The 13,819-nt window shown below is 48.7% G+C and overlaps 1 protein-coding gene across 2 annotated transcripts in view; it reads left to right on the top strand.

Annotated features, from left to right (window-relative positions):
• STAT2 (signal transducer and activator of transcription 2) overlaps positions 1–13,819 on the top strand; it is a 180,978-nt gene that overhangs the window by 147,715 nt on the left and 19,444 nt on the right. For both annotated transcript variants that reach the window (XM_075337007.1, XM_075337005.1), the window contains exons 19-20: positions 7,250–7,344; positions 11,261–11,400. In XM_075337007.1, coding sequence (XP_075193122.1) covers positions 7,250–7,344; positions 11,261–11,400 — 235 coding nt within the window. The remainder of the gene's footprint in view (positions 1–7,249; positions 7,345–11,260; positions 11,401–13,819) is intronic.

The following is a 13,819-nucleotide window of genomic DNA, read 5'->3' as shown; positions in this document are numbered from 1 at the left end:
TCATCGGTATGAGAAGGATTTACATTTGTTAGATCTGGTGAGAGCACTCAGAATCTACATTTCCCGCACGGCGCCCCTGCGCCGTTCGGATGCACTTTTTGTCCTTGTCGCTGGTAAGCGCAAAGGGTCGCAGGCTTCTAAGGCCACCCTGGCTCGATGGATCAAAGAACCAATTCTTGAAGCCTACCGTTCTGCTGGGCTTCCGGTTCCATCAGGGCTGAAGGCCCATTCTACCAGAGCCGTGGGTGCGTCCTGGGCAGTGCGACACCAGGCTACGGCTCAACAGGTGTGCCAGGCAGCTACCTGGTCGAGTCTGCACACTTTCACCAAACATTATCAGGTGCATACCTATGCTTCGGCGGACGCCAGCCTAGGTAGAAGAGTCCTGCAGGCGGCAGTTGCCTCCCCGTAGGGGAGGGCTGTCTTCGCAGCTCTAACATGAGGTATTTCTTTACCCACCCAGGGACAGCTTTTGGACGTCCCAATCGTCTGGGTCTCCCAATGGAGCGCCGAAGAAGAAGGGAATTTTGTTACTTACCGTAAATTCCTTTTCTTCTAGCTCCTATTGGGAGACCCAGCACCCGCCCTGTTGTCCTTCGGGATTTTTGGGTTTTTTCGGGTACACATGTTGTTCATGTTGAACGGTTTTTCAGTTCTCCGATGTTACTCGGAGTGAATTTGTTTAACCAAGTTATTGGCTTTCCTCCTTCTTGCTTTTGCACTAAAACTGGTGAGCCAGTGATCCCACTGGGGGTGTATAGCCAGAAGGGGAGGGGCCTTACACTTTTTAGTGTAATGCTTTGTGTGGCCTCCGGAGGCAGTGCTATACACCCAATCGTCTGGGTCTCCCAATAGGAGCTAGAAGAAAAGGAATTTACGGTAAGTAACAAAATTCCCTTCTTTGTGTACTCACCGTAAAATCGTTTTCTCTTAGCCATCGTTGGGGGACACAGGACCATGGGTGTTATGCTGCTTATCCATAGGAGTACACTAAGTAGATGCAAAGATGTTAGCTCCTCCCCTGCAGTATACATCCCCTGGCCCAGCCAGGCTACTTCAGTATTAGTACACAAGCAGTAGGAGAACAAGTAACAAAAAACGTGAGTGAATACTCATAATAAAAAAGTACTGAGAGAGAAAAAAGCTAAGGCCCAACAGGGCAACAGGGAGGGTGCTGTGTCCCCCAATGATGGCTAAAAGAAAACGATTTTACGGTGAGTACACAAAAATCCGTTTTTCTCTGACGCCTCATTGGGGGACACAGGACCATGGGACGTCCTAAAGCAGTCCCTGGGTGGGTAAACAAACAACGCAACCCAAGGACTAGGAACCAGTCCCAGATAGCCAGGAGCGCCTACTGAGATAGGTGCTCCACTATCGTTTGCAGAATTTTCCTACCTAGGTTCACCTCAGCCAAAGCCTGGGTATGGACTCGGTAATGCTTTGAAACAGTAAGTAGGCAAGACCAGGTCGCAGCCTTACACCCCTGTTCCACTGAAGCCTGATGCCCAAGAGGCGCCAACTGCTCACGTGGAATAAGTCCGCAGCCCACTAGGAATGGTCTTGAGTTTCAAGTGGTAGACCTTTTGGATCGCAGAGCGAATCCAGCGAGCCCGCGTTGCCTATGAAGCTGCCTCTCCTTTCTTAGGCCTTTCAGGAATGACGAACAAGGAGTCCATGTTCCTAAAGGGGCTGTCCTCGGTACGTAATATCTGAGAGCCCTCAAGGTCTAGCGAATATAGGAACCTTTCCACCCTATGGACTGGGTGTGGACAAAAGGAAGGCAGAACAATGTCCTCGTTCATATGAAACGGGGAAGTAACCTTCGGAAGAAAATCCGGAAGGGGGCGTAGAAGCGCCTTGTCCTGATGAAAGATCAGAAAGGGTTTGCGGCAAGAGAGTGCTGCCAGTTCCGAAACTTGTCTGATGGACGTAATCGCCACTAGAATGTTACCTTCTACGATAGAAGAGCAAGAGAAGATTACTTAAGAGGTTCTAAGGGGGACCTCTGGATACCGTCCAAAACGAGATTGAGGTCCCATGGGTCCAGCGACTGTTTGTACGGGGGAACTAGATGGGAAACGCCCTTCAGGAAAGTCTTGACTTGTGGATTGCAAGCTAGGCGGTATTGATAGAATATTGAGAGAGATGAAACCTGCCCCTTAAGGGAGCTGAGGGCCAACCCCTTTTGCAACCTGACTGCAAAAAAAAAAAAAAATAAATAAATCAAGAATTCTGGGGATCGCCAGAGGCATAGGTTGGACATTAGATTCCCTGCACTGGGAAAAGAAATTTTTCCACGTACTGTGGTAAATACGGGATGAAGGCCGGCTTTCGGGGCACTGTACATGGTGGAGATGACCACGGGAGAGAATCTCGCTCTTGTTAAAGTCCAGGTCTCAATGGCCAGGCCGTTAGCTTCAGGGCTCTGGAGTTCTGATGGGAAATGGGCCCTTGGGTCAGCAGGTCTGGGATGCTTACAAGGCGCCATGAGCAATTGTACTAATTCAGCATACCAGGTGCACCTGGGCTAGTCCGGTGCTATTAGTATCACCGGGACTCCTTCTGCCTTGATCTTCCTGATTACTCGCGGCAGCAGGGGCAGAGGCGAAAAACATGTAAGGTAGACTGAAGCGACTTCAGGAGACTAGAGCATCCGCTCCGATGGACTGTGGATCTCGTGACCTGGCTAAGAACGCGGGTACCTTTGCGTTCACCCTTGAGGCCATTAGATCCACGTCTGGTGTAGCCCAGCCAGTCCAGATGTGTGGGAACACTTCTGGGTGGAGAAACCACTCTCCGGCGGCCAGGCCTTGGCGACTTAGAAGGTCCGCCGCCCAGTTCTCTACTCCCGGTATGTGTAACGCTGAAAACACAGACCTCCCGTCGATTCAGCCCAGGTGAGGCTCCTCAGGACTTCGACATAAGCTGTCTTGCTGCTGGTACCTCCCTGCAGATTGACCTAGGCCACAGCTGTTGCATTGTCCAATTGGACCCGAATCAAACGACCTGCTAGCAGAAGGGGGGAATGACCTGAGCGCGAGAAAGATCGCACTGATTTTCAGGATGATTTCTGGGAAGGGAAGACTCCTGGGGCATCCAACGTCCCCAAGCAGTGTGGAGCCAGTGCGCTGCTCCCCAGACTAAGAGGCTGGCATCTGTGGTCAGGAGTAGCCAGTCCACTTTGGGGAGAAAAACTCCCTCTCAATATGGAAGAGGACTGAAGCCACCAGCAAAGCGCATACCTGACTGAAGGTGTCAGGTGAAAAGTTCGTCCAAGGAAAAAAAGGATGGAGCGAGAGGAGTATGTAGAAGGCAGTGTACCGCTTGTTGTAGAGCGGTCGCCTTGTCTTGAGGGAGAAATATCAAGCCCCGAAGGGTGTCCAGGTACATGCCCAGGGAGGTGACTGATTTTGACGGGACCGGGGATGATTTGACTGGCGTCAGAAGCCGCCCTAAGCGGGATAGGGTGCCCACAGAGATCTGCACACTGGTTGAGCCCTTCATGAGGAGGCCATCCAAGCAAGGCAGAACAGCCACTCTCCTGGCGTGAAGGGCACTCATGGCGGCCGCCGTGACCTTTGTTAAGACCCTTGGTGCTGTGGCAGAGCTGAGGGGAGGGCCACAAATGAAAAAAAGAAGTCTTGAACAGCGAAGCGGAGGAACTTTTGGTGAGCTGGAGCGATGGGTATGTGCAGGTACGCGTCCCTCATAGCTAGGGAGGTAAGGAATTCTCCTTCGACCATAAAGGTAAAAATGGACCCTAGGAATTCCATTCTGAATCTCCTTACGTGCACATGTTTGCTCAGGTGTTAGAGGTCCAGGATGGGTCGAACTGACCCATCCTTTTTTTGGGGACCACGAGAGGTTGGAATAGAAGGCCTTGAACCTCTCGCCGTCTGGAAGAGGTACCATCACCCCCGCCGTTTGGAGGGAGTGGATCGCTGAGGAGAAGGCCTCGCAGTGTTTTGGAGCCTTTGTGGGGATTTGAGAGAAAAGACTGACCAGGGGATCGGGTCCGGAATTCAATGTGGTAATCAGAAGACACAAGGTATCGCACCCATTTGTGGTGTGAGGCAGCAGCCCAGATGGAGGAGGACGAGTCTCCACCGTCTTTGTCTAGACTGCCAGGACGAGGTGGACTCGGGGAGGGCTGAGAAGGTCGGGCGCTACGTGTCTAGTAAAAACCATCCTGGGCTAGAGTTGGGAGAGGGAGGTACTCTTTTCCTCCCGTGGCGTCAGACAAAAAAAGAGCCTGTCCAGACGATCGGCAAACCATAGGTCTGGAAAGGAGTACTGTGAGAGGCTTCTTAGAGACCGAATCCGCTCTCTATTATAGGAACCAGAGGGCCTTACAGATGGCTATGGTATTTGAGGCGGCAATAACTGCGCAGGTAGCAGCGTCGAGGGAGGCCTGCATGAGGTACTCTGCCATCGCAGCAATGTGAACTGTAACATCTGTGAGGGTCTGAGGGAAACTGGTAGTCCTGGTGCCTGTGCGACCCACACGGAAGGGGAGAGCGACCCGCAGCCTCAAGGCGGAGCGATCGAGCTGCTCCACTTGTCTGTCTGTCGGGTCCTTGAAGGAGGATCCATCAAGTAAAAGACAGGAGGGTCCTTCAGGCAGGCGGAAGGCGGGTGAGGGTCCATCGAGGCCGGATCGGCCCAGCCCTTAGCGACAGCTAAGCCAAAGGGGTAGGTTTCTTCACCCTTTTAAAAGGAGACCGCTGGGTCAGTAGTAGTGGATGGGAGATCTTCCACATGCAGAGTTTTGGTTGATTGCTGCAATAAGGGAGTTCATCACAGCTTGATCGCTCGGGGAGGTTGAAACCAATGAATCTTCCCGGTACAAACATCATTCCCCTTCCTCCGGCTCCTCAGAGACCGCGGAACATGTGGGAGAACCCCATCTGTGTACCCCAGAGGGAGAACCATGGGGGTCATGCCCTTTTTCTGATCTTCAACCGGTGAAGCAGAGGGCTGATTCTTATCAGAAGGACCCTCTATAGAGGTGTCATCAGGCTGCGTTCTGTCCAGGGGCCCCGAGGGGTGTGAGGATGATTTTGCATATCCAGCACCAGGTTCTAGGAACTGTGCCCATTCCGGGGGACTGGGAGCCGTAGGCTCTGGGCTGGCAGCGGTTGCTGCGGTGGTGGTGGTGGTGGTGGGGGGGGGTGTTTGCTACAGGGGCACCAGACTCACAGAAGGAAGAGGTGCTATCATCCCCTAGTAGCTCAGCGTGGCAGGATACATTAAAAAAGTCTTATAGTTGTTGCTGTAGTTATGCAGGGCATAAAACATGTGACTGCAGCCTCTGGCTGATGAGCCACGAACACTGATGACCCCTTCCCCCCTCCTCCTGCGTCCCAGTTCCTGTGGGAAGGAGGAAGCCAGCTCTGAAAGACGCCCACAGGCTCTGATAACAAGAGGGAGCAATGCTCTGCAGGGCTCCTGTGTGAGGAGAGGTACGCACGCTTTCGTGAGGGGGCGTGGCTTATCGAGTGTCGGAGGGGACGGGGCTTAGCTCTGACAAGAAGGCATGAGAAAATATAATATAAAGAAAATGGTGAGAAGGGACTCCCCTTCCCCCCCTCCAGCCCTGCACAACAATGGTGGACAGAAAAAAACTCTATAAGGCTATGTCCGCACGTTGCTTTTTACCTGCTTTTTACCTGCTTTTTTGCTGCTTTTTCAACTGCAGCGTTTAATGCCAAAATGGTTGTGTTCTGCTTTTCAAGCAAAGTCTATGGGAATTTGGGTTTCTTGTCCGCACTATGCAGTTCAAACTGCAGCCTTTTTGTTGCAGAACTTTGGTCAAAAACTCAGCTTTGCAGTGCAAAACCCAAATGGCAAAAACAATTGACATGCAACGTGCGGACATAGCCTTGGTGTACCGCAGCTGCGGGTGCACTGAGTCCTGGGAGCTCTCCCCTCCCCCCACCACAGGTGGAATGCTATGTAGGAGTCTGCAATCAGCCCAATCCAGTCAGTGTGACCTTTGCTCCAATTACTGTCAGGGAGCCAGTGTGGAGATTCTGACGCCTGCTGTGCCCGGTCACAGAGTGTGTATCAACTGAGAGCCTGCAAGAGGGACTGAGGAAGTTTTTCATCTGCTCTGGGCTCTGGAAAAATCGGAAGCATCTTACCTCAGCTCCTGTGGAGATGGCAGTCTGATGCTTGCTGCCTGGTCACGCTGGTGCGGAGCATGTATCAACTCGGAGCCTGCAGGAGGGACTGAGGAAGTTTTCATCTGCTCTAAGCTCTGGAAAATCGGTACCTGTTAGACCCGTCGTCCAGTGAGTAACAGCCCAGGATCCAGCGTCGCAGGAGGGGGTACGGGGAGGCGACACTCCGCGTTCCCGCCTGTTAATGGTTTTGGGAAATCGGTCCCCAAAGGAAACAGTTGACCTCTAAAAACAAAAAATTCTTGCTGCAGTGGTCTGCAGAGATGTGCCTCCTATAGACACTAAGCAAAAACTGAAGTAGCCTGGCTGGGCCAGGGGGTGTATACTGCAGGGGAGGAGCTAACATCTTTGCATCTACTTAGTGTCCTCCTATGGATAAGCAGTATAAGGCTAGGTTTGCACACTGCGTCTTTTTGACGCTGCGTTTTTGTGCGTTTTTTGGCCGCTATAAACGCACAAAAACGCACCTGCGTCGAAAAAACGCATCAAAAAAACGCATGCGTTTTTGCCGCGATTTGGTGCGTTTTGCTGCGTTTTTGATCTCTGCGTTTTGCTGCGTTTTTCAAATGCATTGCATGGGCGGAAAATGCAGAAAAACGCAGGAAAGAACTGACATGTCCATTTTTTTTTTTAACTAAAAAACGCAGGTAAAAAAAACAGATGTGTGCGGACAGCAAAAATGAAAACTCATAGACTTTGCTGGGGAAGCAAAGTCCTGCAGTTTTGAGGCCAAAAACGCACCCGAAAAACGCGCAAAAACGCAGCGAAAAACGCACTGTGCGCACATAGCCTAACACCCATGGTCCTGTGTCCCCCAATGAGGCTTCATAGAAATGATGATAACACAACGGACCGAAATAAGACAAGAGTGGGTCGGTCCTGCGACATTGCAGAATTAAAAACATCTGTTTTTGCTGAGATATGCTTACAGTGCTTTTGTGAGACGGATCCTTGTGAAGGAATGTCCGGTGTGTAGAGCTGAGGGTAGAAGTCTCACCCCATATACAGTATGTATAAGGTCTATAGCCAATTACACATCTCCTGTATTTGCTCCTCACTTACAGGATAATATGCCCAGAGTCTCCTTCACCTTTTGGGATTGGTTTGATGCCATTTTGTCTCTAGTCAAAGGACACCTGGAAAACATCTGGAATGATGGGTAAGGATTGGGATGAGAAAACCCCTGTTTTCATTGCTTTTAATCAGTACAGCATTTATTCTTTGCTCAAAATCATGTAGTGATCGACTTAATATAAACGTGTGAACCATTGTTTTCATTCACCAGATTTCAAGAATTAAGGGTGCTGCGACATCGCTAACGATATATCGTCAGGGTCACGTCGTTAGTGACGCACATCCGATGCCGTTATCGACATCGCAGCGTGTGACACAAAGGAGCGGCGATCAACGAGCGCAAAAACTTGAAAAATCGTTGCTCGTTGACACGTCACTCCTTTTCCAAATATCGTTGCTGCTGCAGGTACGATGTTGTTTGTCGTTCCTGCGGCAGCACACATCGCTATGTGTGACACTGCAGGAGCGACGAACATCTCTTTACCTGCATCCACCGGCAATGAGGAAGGAAGGAGGTGGCTGGCATGTTCCGGCCGCTCATCTCCGCCCCTCCTCTGCTATTGGACGGCTGCCGTGTGACGTCGCTGTGATGCCGCACAAACAGCCCCCTTAGAAAGGAGGCGGGTCGCAGGGAAGGTAAGTCCGTGTGACAGGTGTTAGCGATGTGCACCATGGGCAGCGATTTGCCCGTGACGCACAACAGACGGGGGCGGGTACGCTCGCTAGCGATATCGGTATCGATATCGCAGTGTGTGAAGTACCCTTAAGGCTGTGTTCACACGTGACTTTTTTGCCACTTTTTTGTTGCTGCGTTTTACAGCACCATCAAAAGCTGAAATTTCAGAGACGTCATCCACCCTTTTTTTTTTCCCTTACTGAATTTGAGAACTGCAGCATTTTTGTTTTTTAAATCATGTAATTTTTTCAGTGTTTTGCATAGTTTTTTCACAACAGAAAGCAATGAGACTTCAAAAACATTACAAAAAGTGCAAAAAAAAACAAGTTTTGTTGTGTTTTGCAGGGTTTTTTTGCTACTTTTTTGGGTGATTAAAACCAACTTTATTAAACTTGTACTGTAGACAAATCGCAGATGTAATCCCCATCCAAAAAACAGCAGCAAATAACTATGTTTTATACGCAGCGTTTTTAATGCCATAAGGGATGGTTTTGGCTTCAGATAAAAAATGCTGCAAAAACGCTACGTGAGAATGCAGCCATACTGTATTGGGCAAGTAAAGGTTTTAGCACCTTGTAATGGCTCTCACTGCACTAGAGGCAAAAATGCCATTCTAACTGCCGGCTGTCAACACTAGAGGGCGCTTACTGCATATAGATTGTACATTAAACCCTGAAGAGCTTTCCACTATTCAGTCATCCCTACTCAATCAATATATTTCCCCCATGTAAAATAATAACAGCTTATATTCCCCTCCAGTGACATTTCCACGATTCTAGGGCTTGCGTGACGTTGTTACTCAAGCAATGCAGTCAATCAGTGGTCGATTCACGCTCCTTTCACTAAACAAAACGGTAATTTGGAAGAATTGAGAGTTGCTGCTGATGTCCTGAGAAATGATGGTGAAGCGACCACTTATTGGCTGCAGTGCTCGAGCAACAGAACAACGTCACGCTGGCTCCAGCGCTCTCACTGGAAGTGCGTATAGGCTGTTCTCATTTTACATGCAGCAATATAGTGATTGAGAAGGAGTTGTCCGAGTAGTGGAATCCCAGCTTAAATGGTAGCACATTATACAGTTAGCTCTGAAGCTTCTTCTGGTTGTGACAGCTTGCAACCAGAATGACATATTTTAACTAAAAAGGTGCTTCCTATGGTGCTCTGAGAGTGTGATATAAATGGCTAACCTAAATATTTCAATCTGCATCCCGCTCTAGTCACGTGTCAGGATGGGTTGATACCTGAAGAATACAGTTCTTGTGTCTCGACCATCAGAGCAGCATCATGCTCTGATCTGCTCACTCCGTTGTGGATCACGGCTTGTGGAGTAAGGGGCCGATCTAGTCACGATGCTTCTACATGAATAATTGACACACGTCTTGAGCAATGTTTCCTCAATAGTCAACTCTTCCTGGCACCTGATTAGGATAGGTTGCTTATTGAAATAAGTGCTGCTGCCGTTTTTACAAGACTCATATATGTGATAACAACTAGGGAATAAAAAAATACATGCACATAGACTGTCCCTATAAAACTTAAATACTTTATTAAATCACTTAAAACCACACCGTGATTACTAAAAGTGCACAGGATAGATTGCTAGCCCTCAATAGCTGTACCTATCTGTGCACTGCCTAACAGCATGGGTTGGCAACCTAAAAATGCAATATGGTGCCCCCACTACGCGACAACTTTCCCTCCTGCCCCTGAAGCCTAAAAATAGGTTCAGTGCCTAAGATAAGTGCAACAAACAAATTGGTGTGGCAGGTGGACAGTAGGGAGAAACACAACTTATCTCATTGATGTGAATAAAATGGTAATTTCAAGCCTTGAAATAACCATTTTATTCACATCAATGAGATAAGTTGTCTTTCTCCCTATTGTCCACCTGCCACACTAATTTGTTTGTTGGACTTATCTTAAGGTACCGTCACAGTAAGCGACGCTCCAGCGATCCCACCAGCAACCTGACCTGGCAGGGATCGCTGGAGCGTCACTACACTGGTTGCTGGTGAGCTGTCAAACAGGCAGATCTCACCAGCAACCAGTGACCAGCCCCCAACCAGCAGCGCCGCGTGGAAGCGATGCTGCGCTTGGTAACTAAGGTAAATAACGGGTAACCAACCCGATATTTACCTTAGTTACCAGCGAACACCGCTTAGCGCTGGCTCCCTGCACACCTAGCCACAGTACACATCGGGTTAATTACCCGATGTGTACTCTGCTACGTGTGCAGGCAGCAGGAAGCCGGCTTCTGCAGGCGCTGGTAAACATCGGGTAACCAAGAAGCCCTTACCCTGGTTATCTGATATTTACCTTCGTTACCAGCGTCCGCCGCTCTCACGCTGCCAGTGCCGGCTCCCTGTTCCCTGCACTACCCGATGTGTAGTCTGGCTATGTGTGCAGGGAGCAGGGAGCCGGCACTGGCAGCGTGAGAGCGGCGGACGCTGGTAACGAAGGTAAATATCGAGTAACCAAGGTAAGGGCTTCTTGGTTACCCGATGTTTTACCGTGGTTACCAGCGTCCGCAGAAGCCGGCTCCTGCTCCCTGCACATTCAGTTGTTGCTCTGTCGCTGTCACACACAGCGATGTGTGCTTCACAGTGGGAGAGCAACAACTAAAAAATGGTCCAGGACATTCAGCAATAACCAGCAACCTCACAGCAGGGGCCAGGTTGTTGCTGGATGTCACACACAGCGACATCACTAGCAACATCGCTGCTACATCACAAAAGTCGTGCCTCATCAGCGATGTTGCTAGCGATGTTGCTTAGTGTGACGTGGCCTTTAGGCACTGTACCTTTTTTCTGGCAGAGACTTCAGGGGCAGCAGGGAAAGTCGTTGCGGAGTGGGGGCGCCATATCGCATTTTTAGGGTGCCAACCCCCGCTGTTAGGCACTGGTGCCGTTTTTACCACATTCTTAGGGTGCCTCTTTTCCCCAAAAATATAATTTAACAAAATACTTGTGCATCATAAGTCGATTTTCAGTTTCATTGAAATGGGTGGCATTGTTGACCCTGGACCTCATGGTGGCAAAACACATACACTAATTAGCCAGAAACTTACTACTGCCATGAAGTTCATATATCAAAACAAGATCCATAAAATATTCAGAACAAGATTCACCCAAAAACACATGATGTTCATCGCTGGTTATTATCGTAAGGAGTTGGCAGTTTATGTGTAACATAAACATGTGACAGTTAACCGTGTATGACAGTTTGCGCTTTGGCGATTTTGATGTTGTGGCTGATTAGTGCATATCTATATACAGTTTATTGTGACCTCAGGTTGTTCAGTTTTGCTCTTTTCTCTTTGTGACAGCTTTGTGATGGGATTTGTGAGTCGGAGTACAGAGAATACTCTTCTGAGGACCATGCAGCAGGGCACTTTTCTTCTTCGCTTTAGTGAAAGTGAACAAGATGGAGGGATTACATGTTCCTGGGTGGATCATCAGCCTGATGGTATGCTATTCCAATTTACAGTAATCATAGTGCCAGCAAGGGGTGGTAAACATACAGTGCCTTGCGAAAGTATTCAGCCTCCTTGAATTTTTCAACCTTTTCCCGCATTTCAGGCTTCAAACATAAAGATAAAAAATTTAATGTTATGGTGAAGAATCAACAACAAGTGGGACACAATTGTGAAGTTGAACAAAATTTATTGCTTATTTTAAACTTTTGTAAAAAAAAATAAACTGAAAATTGGGGCGTGCAATGTTATTCGGCCCCTTTTTAGATTCAGTGCAGCAAACTCACTCCAGAAGTTCATTGAGGATCTCTGAATGATCCAATGTTGTCCTAAATGACTGATGATGATAAATATAAGCCACCTGTGTGTAATCTAGTCTCCATATAAATGCACCTGCTCTGTGATAGTCTCAGTGTTCTGTTTAAAGTACAGAGAGCATCATGAAGACCAAGGAACACAGCAGGCAGGTCTGTGATACTGTTGTGGAGAAGTTTAAAGCCGTATTTGGTTACAAAAGGATTTCCACAACTTTAACACTAGAACTACTGAGGTAGTCATTTTGACTACTTTGCACCATGTATTTCTATACAGGTGTCACGAGTCCAGTAGTTCTAATGTTAAACATCCCAAGAAGCACTATGCAAGCGATCATATTGAAATGCAAGGAGTATCATACCACTGCAAATCTACCAAGACCCGGCCGTCCCTCAAAACTTTCATCTCAAACAAGGAGAAGACTGATCAGAGATGCAGCCAAGGGGGTGTGGCCTGGCCAGAGATGTGAGAACAAGCTAAGAGGAGAGCTCCTGGAACTGCCGATTATCCTGACTTCCACTGGGCGGTGGAGAGGACAAAAATCATCCGTGCAGCAACCAGAGACCACCCTGCACTTATTGCACAGCTTGGACGGAGGTTACATGGCTGGGGGGACGAGCAGGAGGCAGAAGGAGGCTGCGGCAGGAATGGAAGGTACTGCACAAAATGGTGGTGGGACACAGACACCAGCCTCCAAGGTAGGGAGAGCTGCAGCCATGCTACTGAAAAACTGAGTATGCTAGGGGCAGAGAATGCAGGGCTCCCACGGTACACAGAGATGCAGGAGTTACACTGGGGAGCTCCAGGCAGCACAGCCCTCACAATGCAGTGGAGGAGGGAGGAGAAACTAATCCAGATTCATTATTATCACAGCAAGGCTTGCAAAACAAGCTGGAGCTCCCTACATCCATGCATAATAAATGTCCCCCTGAGCCTGCCACAAGTCTGCAGGGTGCTGAGCCCACTCTGAAAGACGTGCTTGCAGCTATAGCTCAAAATGGCTCCGTGATGACATCCCTCAGCTCCCAGATGGGCCAAATCATGGAGGAGTTATCTGGTGTGAAACAGAGCCTCCAAAAAGTGAATGACCACATGACGGCGTCAGAGGGGAGAATCAGTGACTTAGAGGACAAAATGCCCCAGGTTACCCGTGACTCCCGCAGGCATGATCAGCAACTGGCATTTCTACTTAACAAGACAGATGATTTAGAAAATAGATTGAGGAGAAACAATGTGCGGCTGATAGGGGTTCCAGAAAAAACGGAGGGCACAAATCCGTCAGAATTCTTTGAGAGATGGCTGCAAAAAATATTTGGCGCAGAGGTCCTATCCCCCCTGTATGCTGTAGAGAGAGCCCACAGAGTGCCCACCAGACCCCTGCCTCCGGGAGCTCCTCCAAGACCTGTCCTGGTGAAACTATTACATTATAAAGACCGGGATGCGATCCTAAGAGCGGCTAGAAACAAAGGCTCCATAACGGTGGACGGCCACAAAATATCCTTCTTTCCTGATTATTCAGTTGAAATTTCAAAAAGAAGAGCTCAATTCACAGATGTCAAACGACGCCTGAGAAATGCACAAGTCTCGTACTCCATGCTGTACCCAGCGAAGCTCAGGGTAGCTGCACTGCAAGAGACATTCTTTTTTGAAAATCCTAAAGATGCTCTCAGATGGCTTGACATGAATGAGCAATGGCTCAGGCAAAATCCACAACATTGATATGTAACCCTTTAAGGACTTTATGGGTGATGAATACTCGACTTTCTGCTGTGATTACATAGGATTGGCCCAGTGGATAAAATTATTATGATACCCATTGATTGGTTCCAGCAGAACTCCCTGGAAGAGGAGTTTGGGTTTCCTTTCTTTCCCTTTTTCACTTCCAGAGACGGTTTTTGTTTTTCTCACTTCCCTGCATTTTTCATTGTTCTCAGGCTTTTTTTTTTTTTTTCTTGCTTTAAACCATTTTGGGAAGCGGGAATTTTGTCTCTCTTGTTTCGGCTTCAGGATGGACTGGTGCCCCAGTTTCAACGTTTATGTTGTGGGACAACTGTTAGATGCGGGGGGGATGGAGGGGGTGATGTTTCTGCAGCTTTA

This window comes from Anomaloglossus baeobatrachus, chromosome 2, assembly GCF_048569485.1.
Source record: "Anomaloglossus baeobatrachus isolate aAnoBae1 chromosome 2, aAnoBae1.hap1, whole genome shotgun sequence".
NCBI classification, from domain to species: domain Eukaryota; kingdom Metazoa; phylum Chordata; class Amphibia; order Anura; family Aromobatidae; genus Anomaloglossus; species Anomaloglossus baeobatrachus.
Note: the sequence above shows the minus strand (reverse complement) of the source record. Positions and strands in the feature narration are given on the sequence as shown.